Genomic DNA, 19,372 nt, shown 5'->3' on the forward strand with positions numbered 1-19,372 from the left:
CCAACTTTTATTTATAAATGTGTTTAATGGAAGTGTCTTTGTGGATGTGTCTAATAAAAATATATTTTTTTATAACTGTGTTTAATAGAAGTGTCTTTATAGATATATTTTTTGGATGTATTTCTTTATATATGTGTTTAAAATATAATAATTAATTATTGTTGGCAATAAATTGGCAAATAATATGTTGGTACCCTATACTTTTTCAAAAATATAAGAAGATTGTGTTAGAATTTATGAAGGTTAGGTTGAGAAATTAGAAATATATGAGTATTTCAATGGCAAATTGGCAATATAATAGCGGAAAATATGTGTAGAAAAATAAATGAAATTTGGTGTTAATAATTAATATAATTTTGAATATTTATTATATTAGATTTTTTTTAATTTTGATAAGTGGAAACCAATTTTGAAAAGCCCTTTTTTAGATGCTTTCAAGAGCACCCTTCACTTTTAAAAGCCGCAAACACAAACATTTGTACTTTTTAATTTACCAAACACAAAATGAAGTACTTGTATTTTTAAAAAATATAAGCACCTCTTCAAAAAATTTTACCAAACCCAACCTTATATAGTCATTGAGTTATCCGTAATTCCATATCCATAAACACTCCTATTTATTCTTATGAGGTTTCATTGCCTAAAATGCCAAGAATTGTCGTTAGATCGAGATATATAGTTCATGATACTGTGAGTGTGATCAGAAGTTGCCAACTGCCAAGGGAGAGGAAGCAAATCTATGTATGTATTGCATTTCCCCTCCCCATAACCCTTTGTTTAGGGTAGATATATAGGGATTGTTTCTATCTTTGAAAATTTAAATTATTACTATCGTTATTTGCATAGGTTTGAGACCTTAATCTGGACTCAGTTCCAAGTAAAAAGGTTGCTGTAGCTTCAGTATATCCAATATGATAATTATTCATATGAATAATTTTATATGAAAATAATAAAAAATAATTAAATAATTTAATATATTTGATTAAAATATTCAATATAATAAATATTTATATATTAGCTACGATTTTTATATAAAAATATTTATATATATATAATCACTGTGTATATACATACTCGTGCATGTCTTTTGGTAATATGTTAACCGGTTGCCTCTATCCATTTCATTCTATTAATTAAATTCCTTTTTAAGCTCAATTACATGCTCTTTTATATTAAAGATCTATAATTATACAAGGGAAAAGCAAGACAGATTTTAATTAAGTGTTTCTTTAATTATTATGTCATCTTAAATACAGGGGCGGAGCTAGAAAAAATATTAGAGGGGGGCTAAAAATATTTACACAATAAAATAATATTAAAATAAATTTTTGAGGGGGGCTAAATTGAAATTTACATATAATTTACATGTAAAAAATTAAAATTAGGGGGGCCGTTGCCCCCCTTTGGCAGTATGTAGCTCCGCCCCTGCTTAAATAAATATATTTTTATTATTAGTGATCTAATGAAAAAATACATGCATACACATTAGGAGAAATGATTATTATCTTTATTTATTAACAATTAAGAATATTCTTGAAAGAAATTAAAATCATTTTATATCGAATATTTTACTTTGAATAATATTGATCATAAGTCCTACTCTAATCAGTCTCTTAATATTGAGCAATGTTCGTTTCTAGTTATTAATAAATAATTTAGTGAGCAACTTTTTATTACTATACTGAAAAAAAAAATTTGAACACCTTCATTTTTTACATCTGTCTATATAAAATATATTTTTTAATCATAATTATTTATTTGAAAGATAAATATGATAAATAATAAAAATTAGCCAATAAAAATCTTAGATAGGTATATAATTTTCCAACTTTTATGTGTTAATTTTTTGTTGATGAAGATTATTTTTTAATTTTTGTTGGTTGCCGAAAAAATTAATTAATTCATAATTCATAATTAGTGAAAAAATAGAAATTTGACTAATATTAAATTACTTACAAGCTAATTATAAATAAAAAAGAAAAAATACTAGCTAGTTGTCTAACATTTTTAATAATAAAAGATAAAATTTTCACTAATGTTGATTAAAAAAATGATAAAAATTATCAAAATTTATAGTTTTTAGTTATTAATTAATTATTAATCTTTAAAAATATGAGATAAAATATGTTGTTAAATTATTAAATGAAAAAAATTAAATTAATAATTAAATAATAATAAAAAATAATAAATTCTTACTATCCTAATATTTCTCTAATTTAAGAAAAAAAAGTTGCTGCTAGCCTTTCTCAAATGTTATATTAGTTACTTACATGTTAACTAGAGAGTATGTGAGTTTTGATATATACATGCACATATATATAGTTAGTTATTATCAGGTGATAAAGCGACACGATGATGGTGTGTGGAGCGGAGAAGAAGAGGCAGCTACACAGGTAAGCAGCCCCTCTCCTCTTGTGAATATATATATATATATAGCAATGCAAGTTGATTATCATACTATTTATTTATTATGCAGAGGGGGTAGTGGGGATTATGGGCATGATGATGTTGAAGGGCGTGGTGGCGTTCATGTGTGGATTTTTGCTGAGAAGACGCAACAGTTGCTCCTAGTCCAACGCCATCATCACTTCCAGGGCCTGTGGGACGCCTCCACTGCTGCAATAATAATATCTCCTCATTCACCTCTTACAACTGCCAGGTACCTAATTCATTCATTTTTATATATTTATTACATATATAATAATTTGCGTGTCTTTGACTACAAACTTAAACCCCAAGGAGAAATTGTTATAAGACAGATTTTTATGACCTAAATGTGTAGAGTTCGATTTTTGTTAATCCCAATGTCTCTTGTGTGGGACGTGTATTAGAGATATCATTACTAGAAATTACTTTTAGTGATAATTTATTTTAATTTTAGTGGTAATAAAAATAGTTATTAATATTTTTATCAGACATTATCTGTTTTATACTTTATCGTTAAAAAATTTTAATGACAATTATATAATTATGGGTGAAAACCGTTTTAACAACAGCAAAAAATATATAATTGTTGTTATAACATAAAGTAGAAAAAGCAAACATTTAATTATTGCAAAAACATGAGTTAAATAAGACATATAGTGTATTACTATTAAAACTGTTACTAAAAATGATTTTTATTATAGTATATAAAAATATTACTATTATTGTTTTGTGCATATGTATGATTGAATTTTCAGAAGGAAGCTCCAGCAAGAGTTAGGCGTAACACTTGCCGAAGATGCATTCGAATTTATATTTTCCTTCCTCCAACAAGAAAGGTAAATATTAGTCTGTCCTGTCCTGTATGGTGGATTAATAAAGTTCTATGAATCTGATCGATGGTGCAGTGGCAGTGGCAGGAATAATGGAGGAAAAGAGATTAATAATGATGTGTATTTGGTAACAACTATTGATCCAATACCTCTAGAGGCCTTTACTCTGCAGGTGAGCATGCATTATGCATAATGTGTGATTGTGTGTGTTCTCTAAAAACAGAAACCTGACGGAAACTTTTAACATCCTTGGCAGAGGGAAAATGTTTCTTCTGTTAAATATGTCTCTTACCAAGAGTATGAAAGTTTACTGGCCAAAAATGATCCACATTATGTTCCTTATGATGTTCATGGACAATACGCTCAGCTCTTTGAAATAATAACAAAGAGGTACCAAGAGAACACTGTTGCCCGCACTTTAGCACTACAAAAGCAACTGAATCGTTATGCTCCTATTTCCCTCAATGCAGAGGTTTGTATCCTTGTTTTAATTAGTTCAGGCAAGATGCTGTGGTACCCGTTATTTGATGTTAGAAATAACTTAGAACTTCACACAGTTGACAGGGCTTTCGGATTCAGATAAAGATGCTCTTGCTTTAATTGTGAAAGCAGCAGCAGTAATCGATGAAATTTTTTATGTGCAGGTAGTTAATTTGCATGCAATTATTTTCATTTTGTACCTTGATTAGTTTATACCTAAATTTCAGTGAACATCTGTAAAATTTGATTGGCACTGCATTATTACGTACTAATACAAGTTTGTATATTTTTTGAATTCCGGCGTATCAGTCTTGGTACAGTAATCCAGATCTGAGAGAATGGTTGAAGGAGCATGCTGATGAATCAGAGTTAAATAAGCTGAAGTGGTCCTATTATAAGATTAACAAGAGCCCCTGGTATACTATCCTACTTTACGTGAAGTTGACTGCACCTGAGTTTTCATCATCAATTTTACTATTAAGCGTTAACATGGTTAATAGAGATGCTGATGTGTGACTGACACGTGGCAACCATGGGCTGATGTCTCAAAAAAGTGAGATGTTTTATTCACCATTGTTTTTGGCAGGTCTAGCCTTGACAAGGATGAAGCATTTTTGACAAGTGCAGATTCGGCAATAAAAGTTCTTCCTAATGCAACTACTAAGACAGTTACAGCATGGAAGGGTCTGGAATACAGAGCTGCATTTCCCGTGCAGAAACCACTTTGTGCTAATTTCTACCCCCAAGACATGGACAAAAAGGTATACCATAACTATATTTAATTTTGATAAGCATACATTGAAAAATATGATGAAATTGCAGGAGTTTGAAACGTGGAAGGGGAATCTGGATAAGGATCAACAGAAAGAGGCAACAGGCTTTTTCAGCGTTATTAAAAGGCACAGTAACAGTGATGATGATAATGATTTACATGTGGTTCCTTACTCTCAAGAGTATAAGTCTCTTCTTGCAAAAGCTGCGGATTTATTACATAAAGCTGGGGACATTACCACTTCACTAAGGTATTCATGGTATATATATTTATATATTGTGGTTGTTCACTCATTCAAATATTTTCCAAGTGCAGTTTGAAGAGGCTGCTGCATGCTAAGGCTGATGCTTTCCTTTCAAATGATTATTATGAATCGGATATTGCTTGGATGGACCTGGTAATTACTTACTCTTGTAGCATGCTTATGTTGTGTGTATGTGATTTATAAGAAATTTCAGGATCTTCTAATTATGTTTTCTGTGCAGGACTCTAAGTTGGATGTCACAATTGGGCCATATGAAACTTATGAGGATAAACTTTTTGGATATAAGGTAATAATTCTGAATTATTAATTGGTGTCTATAACTATAACAAAGTCACTTTAGTGTAGGTGACATAAATTGATTGAAAAGAATAATAATGACTTATTTTTTAGGCTACATTCGAAGCGTTTATTGGAATAAGAGACGATAAAGCAACTGCTCAACTGAAACTCTTTGGTGATAGTATGCAGGTACTACATATTCTTATTAATTAAATAATTCCAATGTGTATAAATTATGTAAACAAAAATTATAAATCTCATGTGACTAAAATATCAAATAATAATTCCTCTGCAACTAAATAAAGCTTCTGGAACAAAATCTCCCGATGGACAATGCTTACAAATCAGAAGATGTGAGTGCAGCACCGATCCGTGTTATCCAGCTTATATATAATGCAGGGGTGAGACAGATATGTAAAATTTTCACCATGTTATTTCTGAAATTTTTACAAGGGATTATTAATTACTTGTAATGCAATCATTTTTTTTTTATTAGGATGTCAAGGGACCACAAATTGTTGCTTTCAATCTACCGAATGATGAGCGTATTGTAAAAGAACGCGGAACATCTATGGTCATGCTTAAGAATGTTCAAGAGGCTAAGTAGAATTTCTTTCTTTCAGCTTAATTTCTAGTTTGTTCATGTATGAGTCCAGTCTCTGACATCAATTCCAATTCTGAAATCTGAATAGGTTTGAGCGCATTCTTATGCCAATAGCTGAACTCTGTGTTGCTAAGGAACAACAAGAGCTTGTAGATTTTGAATCATTTTTCACGCATACTATCTGCCATGAATGCGTGCATGGGATTGGACCTCATACCATAACACTTCCAAATGGTCAGAAGTCTACTGTGAGATTGGTCAGTTATGACATTTATATTTGATGAACTTTGAGACTAAGATTATCTCCATGCTCAGTTTCACTTCAATTTTATTTTAGATTCTACGGAATGATATAATGATATATCAGTATTTGTGGGATCATATAGTAATTTAAAACTAAATATGAGATTTATCATTTAAATATTTGGTTTCAATGGTTTTTTAATAAAATAAAATTGTGGATCTGGTTTGAATTAATAGAAATGCTAGTTATCCTTTAACTTTCAACCTTTAGTTAGTTTTTTTAAAGATTTATTATTATTTAATTAATTTAAATACTCACTTTTACGTGCCAGTTGTTGAAAAAATCAGGAGAGTTATTTGTTTTTTATTTTATCTGTGAAGGCTGTGAAGGCTAAACAAAGGACAATATTTAAAGGATATTTAGTTACACTGAATTATTAATCATATCATGAAATTATTCATTCCAAAAGTTTAAATTGATAAGAAAAGATAACATTAATAGTTATATCTCTTCTAATACTCTCTCTTGAACAAAAACGCTTTGATACCATGTCATACAATCACTCATCCTAAAAATTTAAACTGATAGGAGAAGACCACGTTAATGGTTATATCTCTATCAATATTCAATACAAAGTGAAATTTGGAACCATTTCATTTCATGTATATGTCAGATTTGAAACTCCAAAAAGGCATCTAGTATAATTACATGATAAGTGCGGACTTGTTAATGCAGGAATTGCAAGAATTCTACTCAGCAATAGAAGAAGCAAAAGCTGATATAGTAGGCCTATGGGCATTGAGGTTCTTGATCTCCAAGGTTAGTTATCATTGTGATTTGTGTGTGACAATGCAGCATAATTCAACTGAATCGATGTGGCAAATGAGCAGGGGTTGCTCTCTGAAAGTCTAGTGAAGACTATGTATGTTTCTTTTCTGGCTGGATGCTTCCGGTCAGTGCGTTTTGGATTAGAAGAGGCTCACGGGAAAGGACAGGCATTGCAGTTCAACTGGATTCACGAGAAAGGAGGGTTTGTGGTGCACTCGGATGAAACCGTTTCTGTTGAGTTTTCAAAGATTGAAAATGCAGTTGAAAGCCTGAGCAGGGAGATACTCACCATACAAGCCAAAGGTGATAAACAGGCTGCGGCTTCGCTTCTCGACAAGTACGGTGTGATTACGGAGCCACTCAAAGTTGCTCTAAAAAACTTGGAGACAGTTGAGGTCCCTGTTGACATAGTTCCCAACTTTCCCATTCTCGCCCAAATATAAAAACATTGCGGTCTTCATCATACACCAACCAAGCAAGTTCATCTTTCCTTTCTTGTCGATTCATCGTAATAAGGATCCAGGCATCCAGCTACTACTACATAATGGAACAATATGTATTGTGTTTGTCTATCATGTTTTCGCTTTCCTTTGATCCACTGGAAAAACAATAATCGTCCATAATAATTTCAGTGACTTACTGGCTTATTGTTGCTCATTTTGGAATTTTGGTTGGCTTGACTAAATTGCCCTTGCTGTCTAATAATAATAATAATAATAACAATAATAATAATAATGTTCAATTATTCTGTTGATATTTATAGTTTTATTAAATTTTTAATTAAGTCTTTATATTTTTTTCCGTTTCAATTGAGTTTTTACATTATTTTTAATTTTATAGTTAAATTTTTTTAATATAAAAAATATTAAAATTAATTTAATATTTTTTTGCAAATTAAATATATCTACAATTAACAACCTAATAATAATCACATCTTGCAACACTTTTTAAAATTGTTCACTTTTGTATCTAGAGTTCTTTTTTCCTTTATATATGTGAATCAGCCACCAATTCAAACGCAATTTTTTATATAAAAAAGAAAGTCCATTTTAGTTATCGATCATGCTTCATGCCTATAGGACAACACGATCTTAATTTTTTGTCATTTTTATCGTTAATTTGTAATAAAAACTGTTGATATCATATTATTGTTTCAACAATAATGGATTATACTATAGGATTATTGATTTTTTTTAAATTTTTCTAGAGACAACGTAACCGTCTCATTACCTTTAACTCCTCTTATTGTAGCATATATTAAGTAAGCATTTGCTTTTTTGGGTTGCTGCTTTTTTGCAATGTATTGTTTTCCCGATATGAAATAATTGACAATATTTTAGGTTTGTGCAGAGTGCAGAGCTAGCTTTATTGTATCATGAACAGTAGTATTTGCGCATGATACTTGGTTCCTTAACGTCTAAGGTTTGTATATGTGGCATCCATCTGGAAGTCAAATGCTAAGATTGATTCCATCAAATTAGTTTTCGAGGTAAAAGACGAAGGACAAAAGTGTAAAAGAGAAAAAGTTTTTGGTCCAACATATATATATTATTAGAATTTAGTAATCTTATCTTTAATTTCCAATAAAAGAACCTTAGATTATAATGTTAGCAAAAAACGAAAAAAAGAAAAAGAAAAACCCTAATTAGAGTAGGACAATATACTATAAATTAGATAATTACAAAATGCTTGGGGGATAGACTATGTGCTGCTTTAATTTTTTTTTCCCCTAAAGTTGATAGAGCTTAAATAAAACTCATACTTTAGGTGAATTTGATGAGTTGTTATGAATGAATATTATTAATTGTGAGTACTATATGTATGTGCACGTACATACTAAAAACTGCCTTATTTGGCAGTCTCTTTTTCTAGTCCCAAAAACACAAAGTCCCAAAAAAAGTTGCTATTTTATCAAAACAATTCCACAAATAATAAACATATATAATGGAATCTATAGGAGTGCTATTATTTTAGCACTCTATTTTATTAATTATTCTAGCACTCCATTATTTTACACAGGTAGTATTTAATTATAAAAAATATCAAAAATCAATATTTTTTATTTATATTAGTCGATATTTTGAATTAATATTATATTTTTATACTATTAAAATTTAGAATTTTAATTTAAAATTTAGAATTTAATATAAAGTATTTTTTGTTGATTAAGTATTAATTAAAAATAATAAATTCGATTGATCATATAACAATGTTCTTTAATTATAATTTGTAATTTTAACATAAAAAAATATTAGAACTCAATCGCTTAAATACTAATCTAAAAAACTTGACAAACATAAACATATTTAATGAGATAATAATATAAAACTCCTTTACCCTAAAGCTATTAAAGTCCCACGTAGTATTTCCTTAAAGTGGACTACTGCTTTAATTTTGCTGAAAACCACCGCCCGAAATCATTGTCAACTGTATGAATTATCCACTTTCTACTACTAGAATGCTTTCAGGAAGTGATGGACAGTTCAAAAATTTTTTTAACTAAAATTAGTCAAAAAAAATTTTATTTAACATTTAATAATTATTACAACAGTTAATAAAATAAATATTAAATAAAACAAATTTTAAAAAAAAATTGTCTCTTAATATTACCTAAGTTAATAATTTGTTTGAATTATTTGGAGCAAATAAAGCAAACTAATGAAGCATGAAGATCACATAAAGAAGAACAAATTAGAGAAGGAAAAAGTTAACATGGACCCCACACAAATGACATGGCTAAGTTAAATCACGGATATAAACTTGCATATTTAAACCAACTGAATGTCCATGCTCACAGGTCTTTCTCCACCATTCAAAGTTCCTTCAAGTATATACCATATCAATCATATCTCACACACACATACATGCAAACGTTTTTGTACGTCAACATCTCACCCAACCCTAGTTTCCCTCTTATCACCAACACTCACACACACAACAAATCATACAAAAAATAAAGACATATAAACATAGTCATCACTTGCACAAAAATGTCCAAAACACCCCTTTCTTTCACCATCTTTCTAAGTCTCACTCTATTTTTCTTTCCCTCCATCACAGCCTCCTCCATCACAGACAGATACCTCTATGGCGGGTGCACCCAACAAAAGTACACTCCAAACTCGCCCTACGAGTCGAATCTCAACTCGATGCTCACCTCGCTGGTCAACTCGGCCACCTACTTGTCCTACAACAACTTCACCATGGTAGGCGGCAGTCAGCAGGACGTCATCTATGGCCTATACCAGTGCCGTGGCGACTTGTCCATGCCAGACTGCGCCACCTGTGTTGCACGCGCTGTCACAAAAGCTGGGGACATGTGTCGCGGCTCTTGTGGGGGTGCAGTGCAACTGGATGGATGTTATGTGAAGTATGACAACGCCACGTTTTTGGGCGTGGAGGATAAAGTGGTAGTGTTGAAGCAGTGTGGGCCCTCCGTGGGCTATAACCCAGAAGGGATGGGTAGTAGGGACGCCGTGCTGGGTGGACTCGCGGGCTCTGGTGGGCCCTTTCGTGAGGGAGGGTCCGGAGTAGTCCGCGGTGTAGCTCAATGCATGGGGGACCTTAGCTACGGAGAGTGTCAGGATTGTCTCTCCGAAGCTATAACAAAGCTGAAGAGCGACTGTGGGACGGCGGACTACGGGGACATGTTCTTGGGGAAGTGTTATGCGAGGTATTCTATTGGTGGAGCCCATCAGGCCTCCAAGGCCCATGGTAAGGCCCGTGGCCATGTGCTTCTTATTGTGGCGCTTCTAATTCTTGTTTCTTCGCTTTGAAGTCTCTCAGATGAAGGGCTACTTTTAAGAGAGGGTCAAAAGAAAAAGAATTGATAAAGAACTTTTGTTGTGCCTTAATAATTTGAACTAGTTTACATGTCAAGGTTTGTAAATTTGTTGATTGAACCTTTTTTTTAAAAGAAAAATTGTAAAGTTTAGTTTCAGGAAGTGCTTAACATATTGCGTCATTGGTCTTTTGAAGAAATAATGAAAACTTTTTCTTTAGGGTTTTATTTTCCTTTTCTCATAACTCATCATATGTTGATATAATCAATGTTATCCTTATCTTATGTCTAAATTCTTACCCCTCTTCTGCCCTAACTTCTGTTGTGTATTGAAGTTATGCCAGTTTTGTTTTTTTGTTTTTTTTTTTTAAATAATGCTAGTAGTTATAAGAGAGAGATATCAATTTATATATTCTTTTGATATATATGCAGACTTTGGCCTAGGCTTAGCTTCTAGATTCATTTGGTAATTTAAATTGTATAACCCAAAAAAAAAATGTTAGGATGAAATTCAATAATCATATATATTCTATTTTTTATATCACCTTACTTTTTTTCTTCCCAATGGTTGTGTTGCAGGAAAATCCGGTAAAGGAGGCGAAAGAACATTTGCTATGGTTATTGGAATATTAGCTGGAGTAGCAATACTCATTATTTTCCTTGCTTTCTTGAGCAAAATTTGTGGACGGCAAGGTAAATTATAATCCATAAAAACACTTTCTTTTTCTTACATGAATTCATTTAGCAATATATTAACATAATTCCTTTTCATTTTTGCTTGTGTCTTTAATTTTCCATGCAGGAAAATGAAGTAATAAATTGAATTTGTCATAATCAATTTTCACTCAGCGCTCGTGGCATAGGCCAATTCTCGGTCTCCAATCTCCATCATCCATTTGCTTTTTGAGCCTACTTCTTTGCTTTAATTTCTTTCATTTTTTTCCTTCTAATAATTTCTTTATTTGTCACTACCTTTACTATGCACAATTTTAAATTGAATCCAAAAGAGGACTTTGAACCTTGAGGATGATACCACTTGAAAAGGAATGTTGAATTGGGCTCCTTTATTTGAATGTGAAATGAAAGAGGAACAAAAGCAGGCTGAGATTCTAACTCTATTCTACTTTTCTTTCCACTTCACAAAGTTGTATGTGCTGTCTCATATGCTTACAAAGAAAATCAATCATGTTATTCTTTTGACTCTGTAAAGCTACATATAATTCACACTTTTGCTTTGTTTATCATCGGTATATGCACCCATGAACTTTTGGATTATTCATATATATTATCCTTATTCACAATGCATGGGGTATCAATGTGCACAACAATGTTAAAGATTTGGTTCAAAAACCATTTTGATATAAATTAAATTATTAGTATTTGAAGTCTATTGTATATCCAATAATTTGAATACAACACTTACTTCACTTATTAAGGTGGAAAATTACTGTAACCATAAAGATTGTAGGTAGTCTCTAGAGATATGGAATTAAACTTCTAACACATTTTTTATGCTCGAGAATAATCATTTGGAGTGTAAATATTACAAATGAGTCTAATTCAATTGAGAGATATTTCACATGTATAATTTTTTTAGATACTGTATCCTTGATAAATATGAAACTTGTAATAGTAATCACGGCTCTATTAATATTATAGCATTCTACAAATATCTCTAAAAATATTCGAGTATGGTATATGTACACTAAAATTAGCCACTAAAATTAGTCATTAGTATAAAATATATGTTAAAAATATAAATATATATTAAAAATAAATTAAATTACACATATATTTATACACAAATATATTAGTAGTTAATTTTAGTGGCTAATTTTAGTGTACAAATAACATTTTTAACAAATATATATTAAAAATTTTCTAGTTGCATATTTCAAAATCCATCTAGTTAGTATAACTAAATTTGTAACTAAATTCTTACTTTACTTAGGAGTAACAAAGAAAACTATGGCATGATTCTTTTAAAGGTTAAGTACGATTTTGGTCCTTTAAGGTATAAGTCAAAAAAATTTTTTGTTTCTAACTTTATTTTGCATACAAAATCTTTTCTAAAGTTTAATTTGGTTTTAAGATCGTCTTTATCTTAGGGACCAAAATCTTATCGAGATGACGGCAGAAGCAGAGACAAAAATAGATTGTGGAGAATTTCTCCTTCTTCCCTTCTCTCTTTTTCTTCTTTCCTTTCCTCTTAACAGGAGTAGAAATATTCTCTTTTTCTTATTTTTTTATTTTATAATACTTTTTTATTATAAATAATTTAGTTCAAAATTTTAAAAATTAAGTAAAAAAATAATTTTAAAATTTGGTTTTAAATTTTAAAGACAATTTTATATGCAAAACAAGTTAAAAACAAAAAAAAATTCAACTTATACCTTAACAACTAAAATCACACTTAACCCTTTTAAATTAAATACTATACTCTATCTGTTCTCTAATACGCTAGCTTCATCAATCATATCTTGATGATGTTACATTCACTACCACTATACACCAATATTTTGGAAGAATATATAAAATATTGAAACCCAATATAATTGATTAAAGTAATTACGAGCCCATTTGGGAAGTAGCAGAAGCTACTTTTTTTTTAACTTTTAGATTATGAAAAGTCACAATCTATGTGTTTGGCACTATTTTAAGCTTTTAACTTCTCGAAAAGTTAATTTGCAACTTTTTGAAGAAGTAGAAATATATGACTTCTTGTTTCTCGAGAAGTCATTCTACCACTTACTTAAAAAAATTAATTTTAAAACAAAAAAATCTACTTTCCTTCTTAACTCTATAAAAAATACTGACTCTTCATCAACATTTTTACACAAGGTCTGCTAGAAGCACTGACCTTCCACCATCATTCTCACTCAATGTTCCAAGTCTCACCATTTTTACGTAACATCTGATGGAAGTATTGATACTTCACATTTTCAGACAATATTACATCTGAACAATTTACTGCATATATTCCTTCTAAATTTTTTTTATCATTTTATCACTATTTTTTTATTATTAAATTTGTATTCAAGTGTGGTATGAAATTTCAGTTTTAATTTTATTTTTTTCGTATGTAATTTTATAGTTTATTATTATTTTCATAGTTAATTATAACAAGTTTTTGACCTCAATAAAGGAGAAGAGAGTTCTAATAGGAGTAAAAATAAAAAATAAAAAACAGCAATAAAATATACATTGACACGTATTTTATATTTATTTTTTATTTTCACCTATCATATCATACACAATATTAGTGATTAGGTTATGTAAAATCAACATTTAATATTGGAAAGTATTGTTATCATGGTTATTTTAATATTCATTCTCTTTTATAAAAAAAATTTATTTTTTGAGTTATTTATCCAAACATAAAATAAGTACTTTTATAATTAAAAATCTAAATACAAAATAACTTATTTATAAGTTGCTTTTAATAAAAATTCTTATATTTTAAGCTCATTTTCTAAAAGAATTTATTTAAGTTATTTACTCAAATTGGCCTATTTATTGTTCAGAAAATAAGAAATAAATAGCTTTTTGTGAAATTCAATCAGGTTTAACTATTAGAAAAATAATGATGCGACATTTATTTTTGATAATGTCATTTATTCCTATTTTTGATAATGTCTATAATTTAACTAAATTTTAACTAATTTTTTTAATCTAAAATTTGTAATTCATTCCTTGTAATAAATAAAAAATTTTAATTAGGTTTATGTTAACCATTATCAATATTTTTAATGTAATGATATTATAAATATTTTAACAGTCATCCAATGATTTTTATTTTTTGTATTTTGTATAAAAAATAATTATTTTTGTAATATGAGAATATGTAATTGTATGCTTGTGTACCGTTTTATACCGATTGCACTGTCTATGCATTAAATTTTTTTCTTTGGTAATAGGCAATGCATTAAAATTAAATTATTAGAAAAATGCATATTCTTTTGTTTTTGGTATTGAAGTATATTCTCGTTTTTGGTCATAAAGTATATTCTTTCTTTTGTCAATGAAAATGAACTCCGATTATCGTTAGATTTCCAAGCCCACAAGGACGCAACAATTGATTTTCTTTTAGACGGGCCATTTATTAGTTTTTTAGATGATCCTCTCTTGCATAACTGGCTTGGGCTATACTTCCTTTTCTTTTTGTCATATGGGCCGTCTCCTCTTGTTCAAATAACATATTTTTTTCTTGAAAAATATCTCATTTTATTTTGTACGCAATAATGTATAACATAAAATATAAAGTTAAATGAGAATTAAATCTTCAAGAATTTTTTGTCAAAAAAAAAAGTTTTGAATTTAGATCAATTAGTTCTTGAAAAAATAGTATTAATAAATTTTTGGATTATGTTACGTGTATACCAAAATCAGCCACCAATATTAAATAGTAAATACATGTTGGAATACAAAAACACAATGAAAATAAAATTAAACTACACATATATTTACACACAAATATATTGGTGACTGATTTTAGTGGCTGATTTTGGTATACAAATAGCATTTTCTTAAGTTTTTATGATAGCAAATGGTGGACATGTACGTTTTTCCGTTAAATAAAATTGTCTATGTATTTCATTTTCTACAGTAGCACATATTCTGTTGCTGCCACTTGACTGTGTGAACAATGTAGTTTTATCAACTACTCTTTATTTACCACGAATTCTATCAAAACAGGTACGTAAAGGTTTGCTCAAAAGTCATTTACGCGACGATTTTTCATAAATAGATATGTCATAGTAATTAACTATATATATAAGCATTATTGTTAAGTTTGACGTGATGAATTTGATAGAATAACATAACGTGTCTATCGTTTATTATCGTAAAAGATCAAATTGATACTTTTTTTTAACTAATTAGTCTAAAGTCAAAATGTTCAACTACCTAATTGTCACTTTATTCTAAAATAATATAATTGTATCTAATATTTAGCTAGAAAATATTGTTATTATTTGTAGGGTAATTTTCAACACGAGTAGAGAAAATATTTTAGTAAGTGTTGGGATTTTGAATCTCGCTTTATATATGTAATAATCTATTGACTAGTGACAATTTATAAATGAAATTCAGATCCGCAACAGATTCACCGTCGGATCAAAATGCTGTAAAAAACTAAAATTGTGAAGAAATAAGTTCCAAGAACACCAATAACAAAATTGTGAAGAATATGAGTTGGAGAAATATATACTTTGAAGAAATTGTAAAATGGCGATGCGAGAAGATGGATTCCACATAAAAGAGATTCAAAATTATTGAGGGACTCATCAGTTGACACACTAAGCAATTAACGCAATTAGAAATGTAGATATAGATTAGAGAGTTTCCTTAAGTAAATTGCAAAATGGTTAAAACTTTACTCACATAATATATATACTTACAAACTTATTCGACTTAGATACATAAACAGTTTATAAGTTATTATCTGTTACAGGTAAATTTTTGTTGTTCTCAACATTTTAGTTCTATTTTTATATTCAAATCTTTGCCTAAGTTAATTCTATAATTTTCTTAATTTCTGCAAAAATAAACAAATTAAATCCTTAACACTTTTAAATTCCATAAACGTTTGTCTTACTTTAGAATTCAGTAAAATCTAAGAAAAATACTTGATGGTATAATTTGAACCGATATTATCTTCTTTGACTTGTTTCCTTTTGATACTTATGTTTTATTTTTTACTTTCTTTCTTTTTAATGCATTTCTTTGGTTGGTACCTATAGGAGATATTAAATCTTAAACCTAATCGTATTAAAACACTTAACTTCTTGAAACCTCCGATGATAGATGCAGTATGCACCATTTGATTGTCTCAAAGACATGTCATTGCCCATGCAATGCAAAAATTGATGACCAATTCTATTGCTTTAATTAATGTAAATAAATCCAAATCATTCTTTTATTCGTTTGTTATAATTAAATATATAATAATAGATTTCTGCAAGTCTTATATGGTACACATGCAGTGAATTTCAAAATTTTTAATTGAATGCAAAGAATAATGGAATTGTCAACTTCAACAATATGTGATATATATTAATTATTTATTGTAATTGCAACATTTTATACCAAGTCCATACATACATAATCCATTGTTGTTGCAATAAAAGCAGGTAGCTAATTAATAATTAGCGATTACAAGTCAGAATTTGCAATCATGATAAGGTAGGAGCAGGTTTATTATTATTACGAGCCGTAAGGCGATTTACTAGCCTCTCTAGAGCTTCCTTCATCCACCAGTGTTGACAAATCACTTCCCTTGCCTCCGATATGCTCATCTATGTAGTCAACCACATACACACCCTTAATTATATACTCATGCATCATTTACAATTTAATACAAGATATTAATTCAGTTAACAATACAAGAAGCTATATATAGAAGAATTCGTTTATATTATTAGGTATTAAATTTGGTTGATTTACATCGCTGAATAATTTATTATATGCGATGAATTTCGTCAATTCAACTGTTAAAAATAGTCACTAAAATACACGTATAATTTAGTTTATTTTTAATATATATTTTATATTTTAATATATATTTTATATTAATAATTTATTTTAATAATTAATTTTCCTATACACATAATATAATTATTTAGAATTATCCAATTTTATATATATTACAGTGTTAAAAATAAAAATAAATACAACTATTGGGATTCACCTCCATTACTGTCTAAATTTCTTATAAATTTGTTAAGCTTTATTGAGATATTATGTCATGATTTAACAGTTAGGGATTCATGAAATTTAACGCACTTAAAAAAAATATCCAACATTATAAGTTAAATCTTTATGAAAATATGATAGTTAAAATTTGTCAAAAAATTTAACATATTGATAAAATTGTTATAAATTCTGCTAGGGAGTTAATGGAATATTTGTACAATGTATACAATGAACTATTTATTTGACCCAATATGAGTTAAAAAATGAACATGAGAATAAAATACTACTAATTTCTCAAACACAATATATCCGTACTATCCACAATAACTATCCGGATATCAAAAATAATAAACATCCGATATCCTACTGAATTGAACATCCTTATACTCCTATTGTACACATTGTATAGATACTCCATTAGTTTCCATACTTCCTCAATTGTTATTTAACAATGGTTAGTTATCATTGTGGAATAAAAAGAATTGCAATAGAGTTGATAGGAGGTAGGTACCCAAGTTCTTTGACGATGATTGTGCTCAGGCCAGAAGTCGAATTGGTGTTGAACAAGAAGAGGGAACATGTAACCTTCATGGCAAGTATCTTGGCTTTTGCTCTTGAAACTCCACCTTCCCAATTTACCCTCCACAATGCCTCTCACTCCTGCTTCCTCTATGCTCTCTCTCAACGCTGCCTCCTTCTTCGATTCGTCTAATTCCCAACCTCCCTGTTCTTTTTATTATTTCATTGATTTCTTCATTCACATAAATCAATCAAATTATTATTATTATTAATTATTCTTTTCTTACCTTTGGGAATAACATGCCTTTGCCTTTCTTAGACGTAATAACAAGAACTTCTATCTCATCTTCTTCTGATGATGATGCTGCCTCCAAATCCACTGAAGCAGCTTTGTATCTGTATGGTATGCATCTGCACCGTTATTCAATATGGTTTTAGTAGTATTAAGCAATCTTAACAAGCTAAAGTGAAAACTAAGATGCAGTAAATTTTACGTAAAGTTAATAGTCTAGAGTCGTTAAATAATTTAATAGATTTGACTAAATTATCGTACCCGACAACTTGGCGACGACCTTTCCTGTAGCGTTGCAAGGCCCTGCCTGTTCGTGAAACCAAAGCGACAAGGTGATTTTCTTGGGAAACTAAACCCACCATTTGTATTCTTTTCTTGAATTGAAAGAGGAGAAGATGCACTTTCAACCAAAACAAGAGGTATTAGCAAGCAGATTATTGATTGATCGTTAGTGCCATGGATTACAACTCACCGGGCTATATATGTATGTGGCGTCCTAACCTGCTAGCTAAACACAGAAAAAATTCTTTTTTTTTTTGTTGAAAAGAATAATAATTTTGGGTTACCAGTTTTTCTTTTTTCACTATTTGCGTATACTTAACAAATTTGATATGTGTTTGTTTAATATTATTTCTCACCAAAAGCTTTCTTTTAGCAAAGTTCTTTGGCACAGGTAACAAAAAAATATATATTTAAAAGTAGTTCAGATAAAGTTCTTCTAAATTGAGGATGCCAATTAAAATGAAAAAAAAAAAATTCAATTGAATTATAGTAGGATTTATACACCACAAAAATATTATCTTTTTCATATTCCATTATCTTTAGCATAGAGTATTATAAATAGAATTATATAGTATTATATATTTTAAAATTTATTGTAGTATTATAAATAGAATTATATATTTTATATATGAGATAATATACTGTAGTTTAATTTGATATTAGATTTAACAAGAATAATTTTTTTCAATTTTTTTAAATTTATTTTCTCAAATGTGATTTTTGATCATTTAATATTTTCTTTCACATATTTTTTTTTACTTAAAAGATATATAGTAAATATCACACTTTATAATAATAGTTAAGGGAAAAAAATTAAACACATTTATTTTCAGATTTAACCTTTTTTGTATGTGTCTGTATATATGTTCGTTTGCATTGGGGGCCCTATATATTTTAATTGTTTATTGATATAAGTGGTAATTATTAATAAAATGGTTAGAATAATTATCATTAGAAGAATGTTAGAAGATTATCAGAATTTATTATTTTTATTCATTAATTAGTCATCGATATTTAAAAGTATAAGATAAAATATGTTATTAAACGACTAGATTAAAAAAATTGAATTAATGACT

The 19,372-nt window shown here is 29.2% G+C and overlaps 3 protein-coding genes across 7 annotated transcripts; 2 read left to right on the plus strand and 1 right to left on the minus strand.

Moving 5' to 3' along the window:
- Positions 1–643: 643 nt before the first annotated feature.
- On the plus strand, positions 644–7,419 carry LOC107457944 (nudix hydrolase 3). 4 transcript variants are annotated; one of them, XM_016076142.3, is made up of 18 exons: positions 644–741; positions 2,323–2,393; positions 2,477–2,659; positions 3,183–3,263; positions 3,333–3,429; positions 3,514–3,729; positions 3,815–3,901; positions 4,047–4,153; positions 4,324–4,498; positions 4,560–4,759; positions 4,825–4,906; positions 4,995–5,060; positions 5,165–5,242; positions 5,359–5,454; positions 5,550–5,656; positions 5,746–5,914; positions 6,637–6,720; positions 6,792–7,419. In XM_016076142.3, the coding sequence occupies exons 2-18, from the start codon at positions 2,353–2,355 to the stop codon at positions 7,170–7,172; spliced, it is 2,250 nt and encodes a 749-aa protein (XP_015931628.1). In that variant the 5' UTR covers positions 644–741; positions 2,323–2,352; the 3' UTR covers positions 7,173–7,419. The 4 variants fall into 4 exon arrangements, with proteins under 4 accessions (XP_015931628.1, XP_052108088.1, XP_015931629.1 ...); XM_052252128.1 differs by having other exon boundaries at positions 3,339–3,429; XM_016076143.3 differs by having other exon boundaries at positions 660–741; positions 2,337–2,393.
- A 2,100-nt stretch (positions 7,420–9,519) lies between these two features.
- LOC107457936 (plasmodesmata-located protein 7) lies at positions 9,520–11,628 on the plus strand. The gene is made up of 3 exons (XM_016076128.3): positions 9,520–10,443; positions 11,090–11,203; positions 11,313–11,628. Exons 1-3 carry the CDS (start codon positions 9,720–9,722, stop codon positions 11,318–11,320), a joined length of 846 nt encoding a protein of 281 aa, XP_015931614.1. The 5' UTR covers positions 9,520–9,719; the 3' UTR covers positions 11,321–11,628.
- Positions 11,629–16,564: 4,936 nt separating this feature from the next.
- On the minus strand, positions 16,565–18,509 carry LOC107457937 (nudix hydrolase 18, mitochondrial). Of its 2 annotated transcripts, none has more exons than XM_016076131.3 (4): positions 18,276–18,509; positions 18,010–18,118; positions 17,715–17,927; positions 16,565–16,806 (listed from the first exon to the last, which is right to left on the minus strand). In XM_016076131.3, exons 1-4 carry the CDS (start codon positions 18,374–18,376, stop codon positions 16,684–16,686), a joined length of 546 nt encoding a protein of 181 aa, XP_015931617.1. In that variant the 5' UTR covers positions 18,377–18,509; the 3' UTR covers positions 16,565–16,683. The 2 variants fall into 2 exon arrangements, with proteins under 2 accessions (XP_015931617.1, XP_015931615.1); XM_016076129.3 differs by having other exon boundaries at positions 18,010–18,133.
- Positions 18,510–19,372: the final 863 nt, after the last annotated feature.

Source organism: Arachis duranensis, chromosome 7 (assembly GCF_000817695.3).
Source record: "Arachis duranensis cultivar V14167 chromosome 7, aradu.V14167.gnm2.J7QH, whole genome shotgun sequence".
Classification (NCBI taxonomy): Eukaryota; Viridiplantae; Streptophyta; class Magnoliopsida; order Fabales; family Fabaceae; genus Arachis; species Arachis duranensis.

What these genes read in the sequence shown, in the direction of transcription:
- LOC107457936 (XM_016076128.3), top strand. Translation starts at nt 9,720, where the DNA reads ATGTCCAAAACACCCCTTTCTTTCACCATCTTTCTAAGTCTCACTCTA. An exon ending in TCAGGCCTCCAAGGCCCATG is followed by an intron (nt 10,444 to 11,089) that starts GTAAGGCCCGTG and finishes GTTGTGTTGCAG; the next exon opens with GAAAATCCGGTAAAGGAGGC.
- LOC107457944 (XM_016076142.3), top strand. Translation starts at nt 2,353, where the DNA reads ATGATGGTGTGTGGAGCGGAGAAGAAGAGGCAGCTACACAG. An exon ending in TCCTTCCTCCAACAAGAAAG is followed by an intron (nt 3,264 to 3,332) that starts GTAAATATTAGT and finishes TCGATGGTGCAG; the next exon opens with TGGCAGTGGCAGGAATAATG. An exon ending in AAGAATGTTCAAGAGGCTAA is followed by an intron (nt 5,657 to 5,745) that starts GTAGAATTTCTT and finishes AAATCTGAATAG; the next exon opens with GTTTGAGCGCATTCTTATGC.
- LOC107457937 (XM_016076129.3), bottom strand. Translation starts at nt 18,376, where the DNA reads ATGGTGGGTTTAGTTTCCCAAGAAAATCACCTTGTCGCTTTGGTTTCA. An exon ending in GGTCGTCGCCAAGTTGTCGG is followed by an intron (nt 18,134 to 18,275) that starts GTACGATAATTT and finishes ATAACGGTGCAG; the next exon opens with ATGCATACCATACAGATACA. An exon ending in ATCATCGTCAAAGAACTTGG is followed by an intron (nt 16,807 to 17,714) that starts GTACCTACCTCC and finishes TTGACTACATAG; the next exon opens with ATGAGCATATCGGAGGCAAG.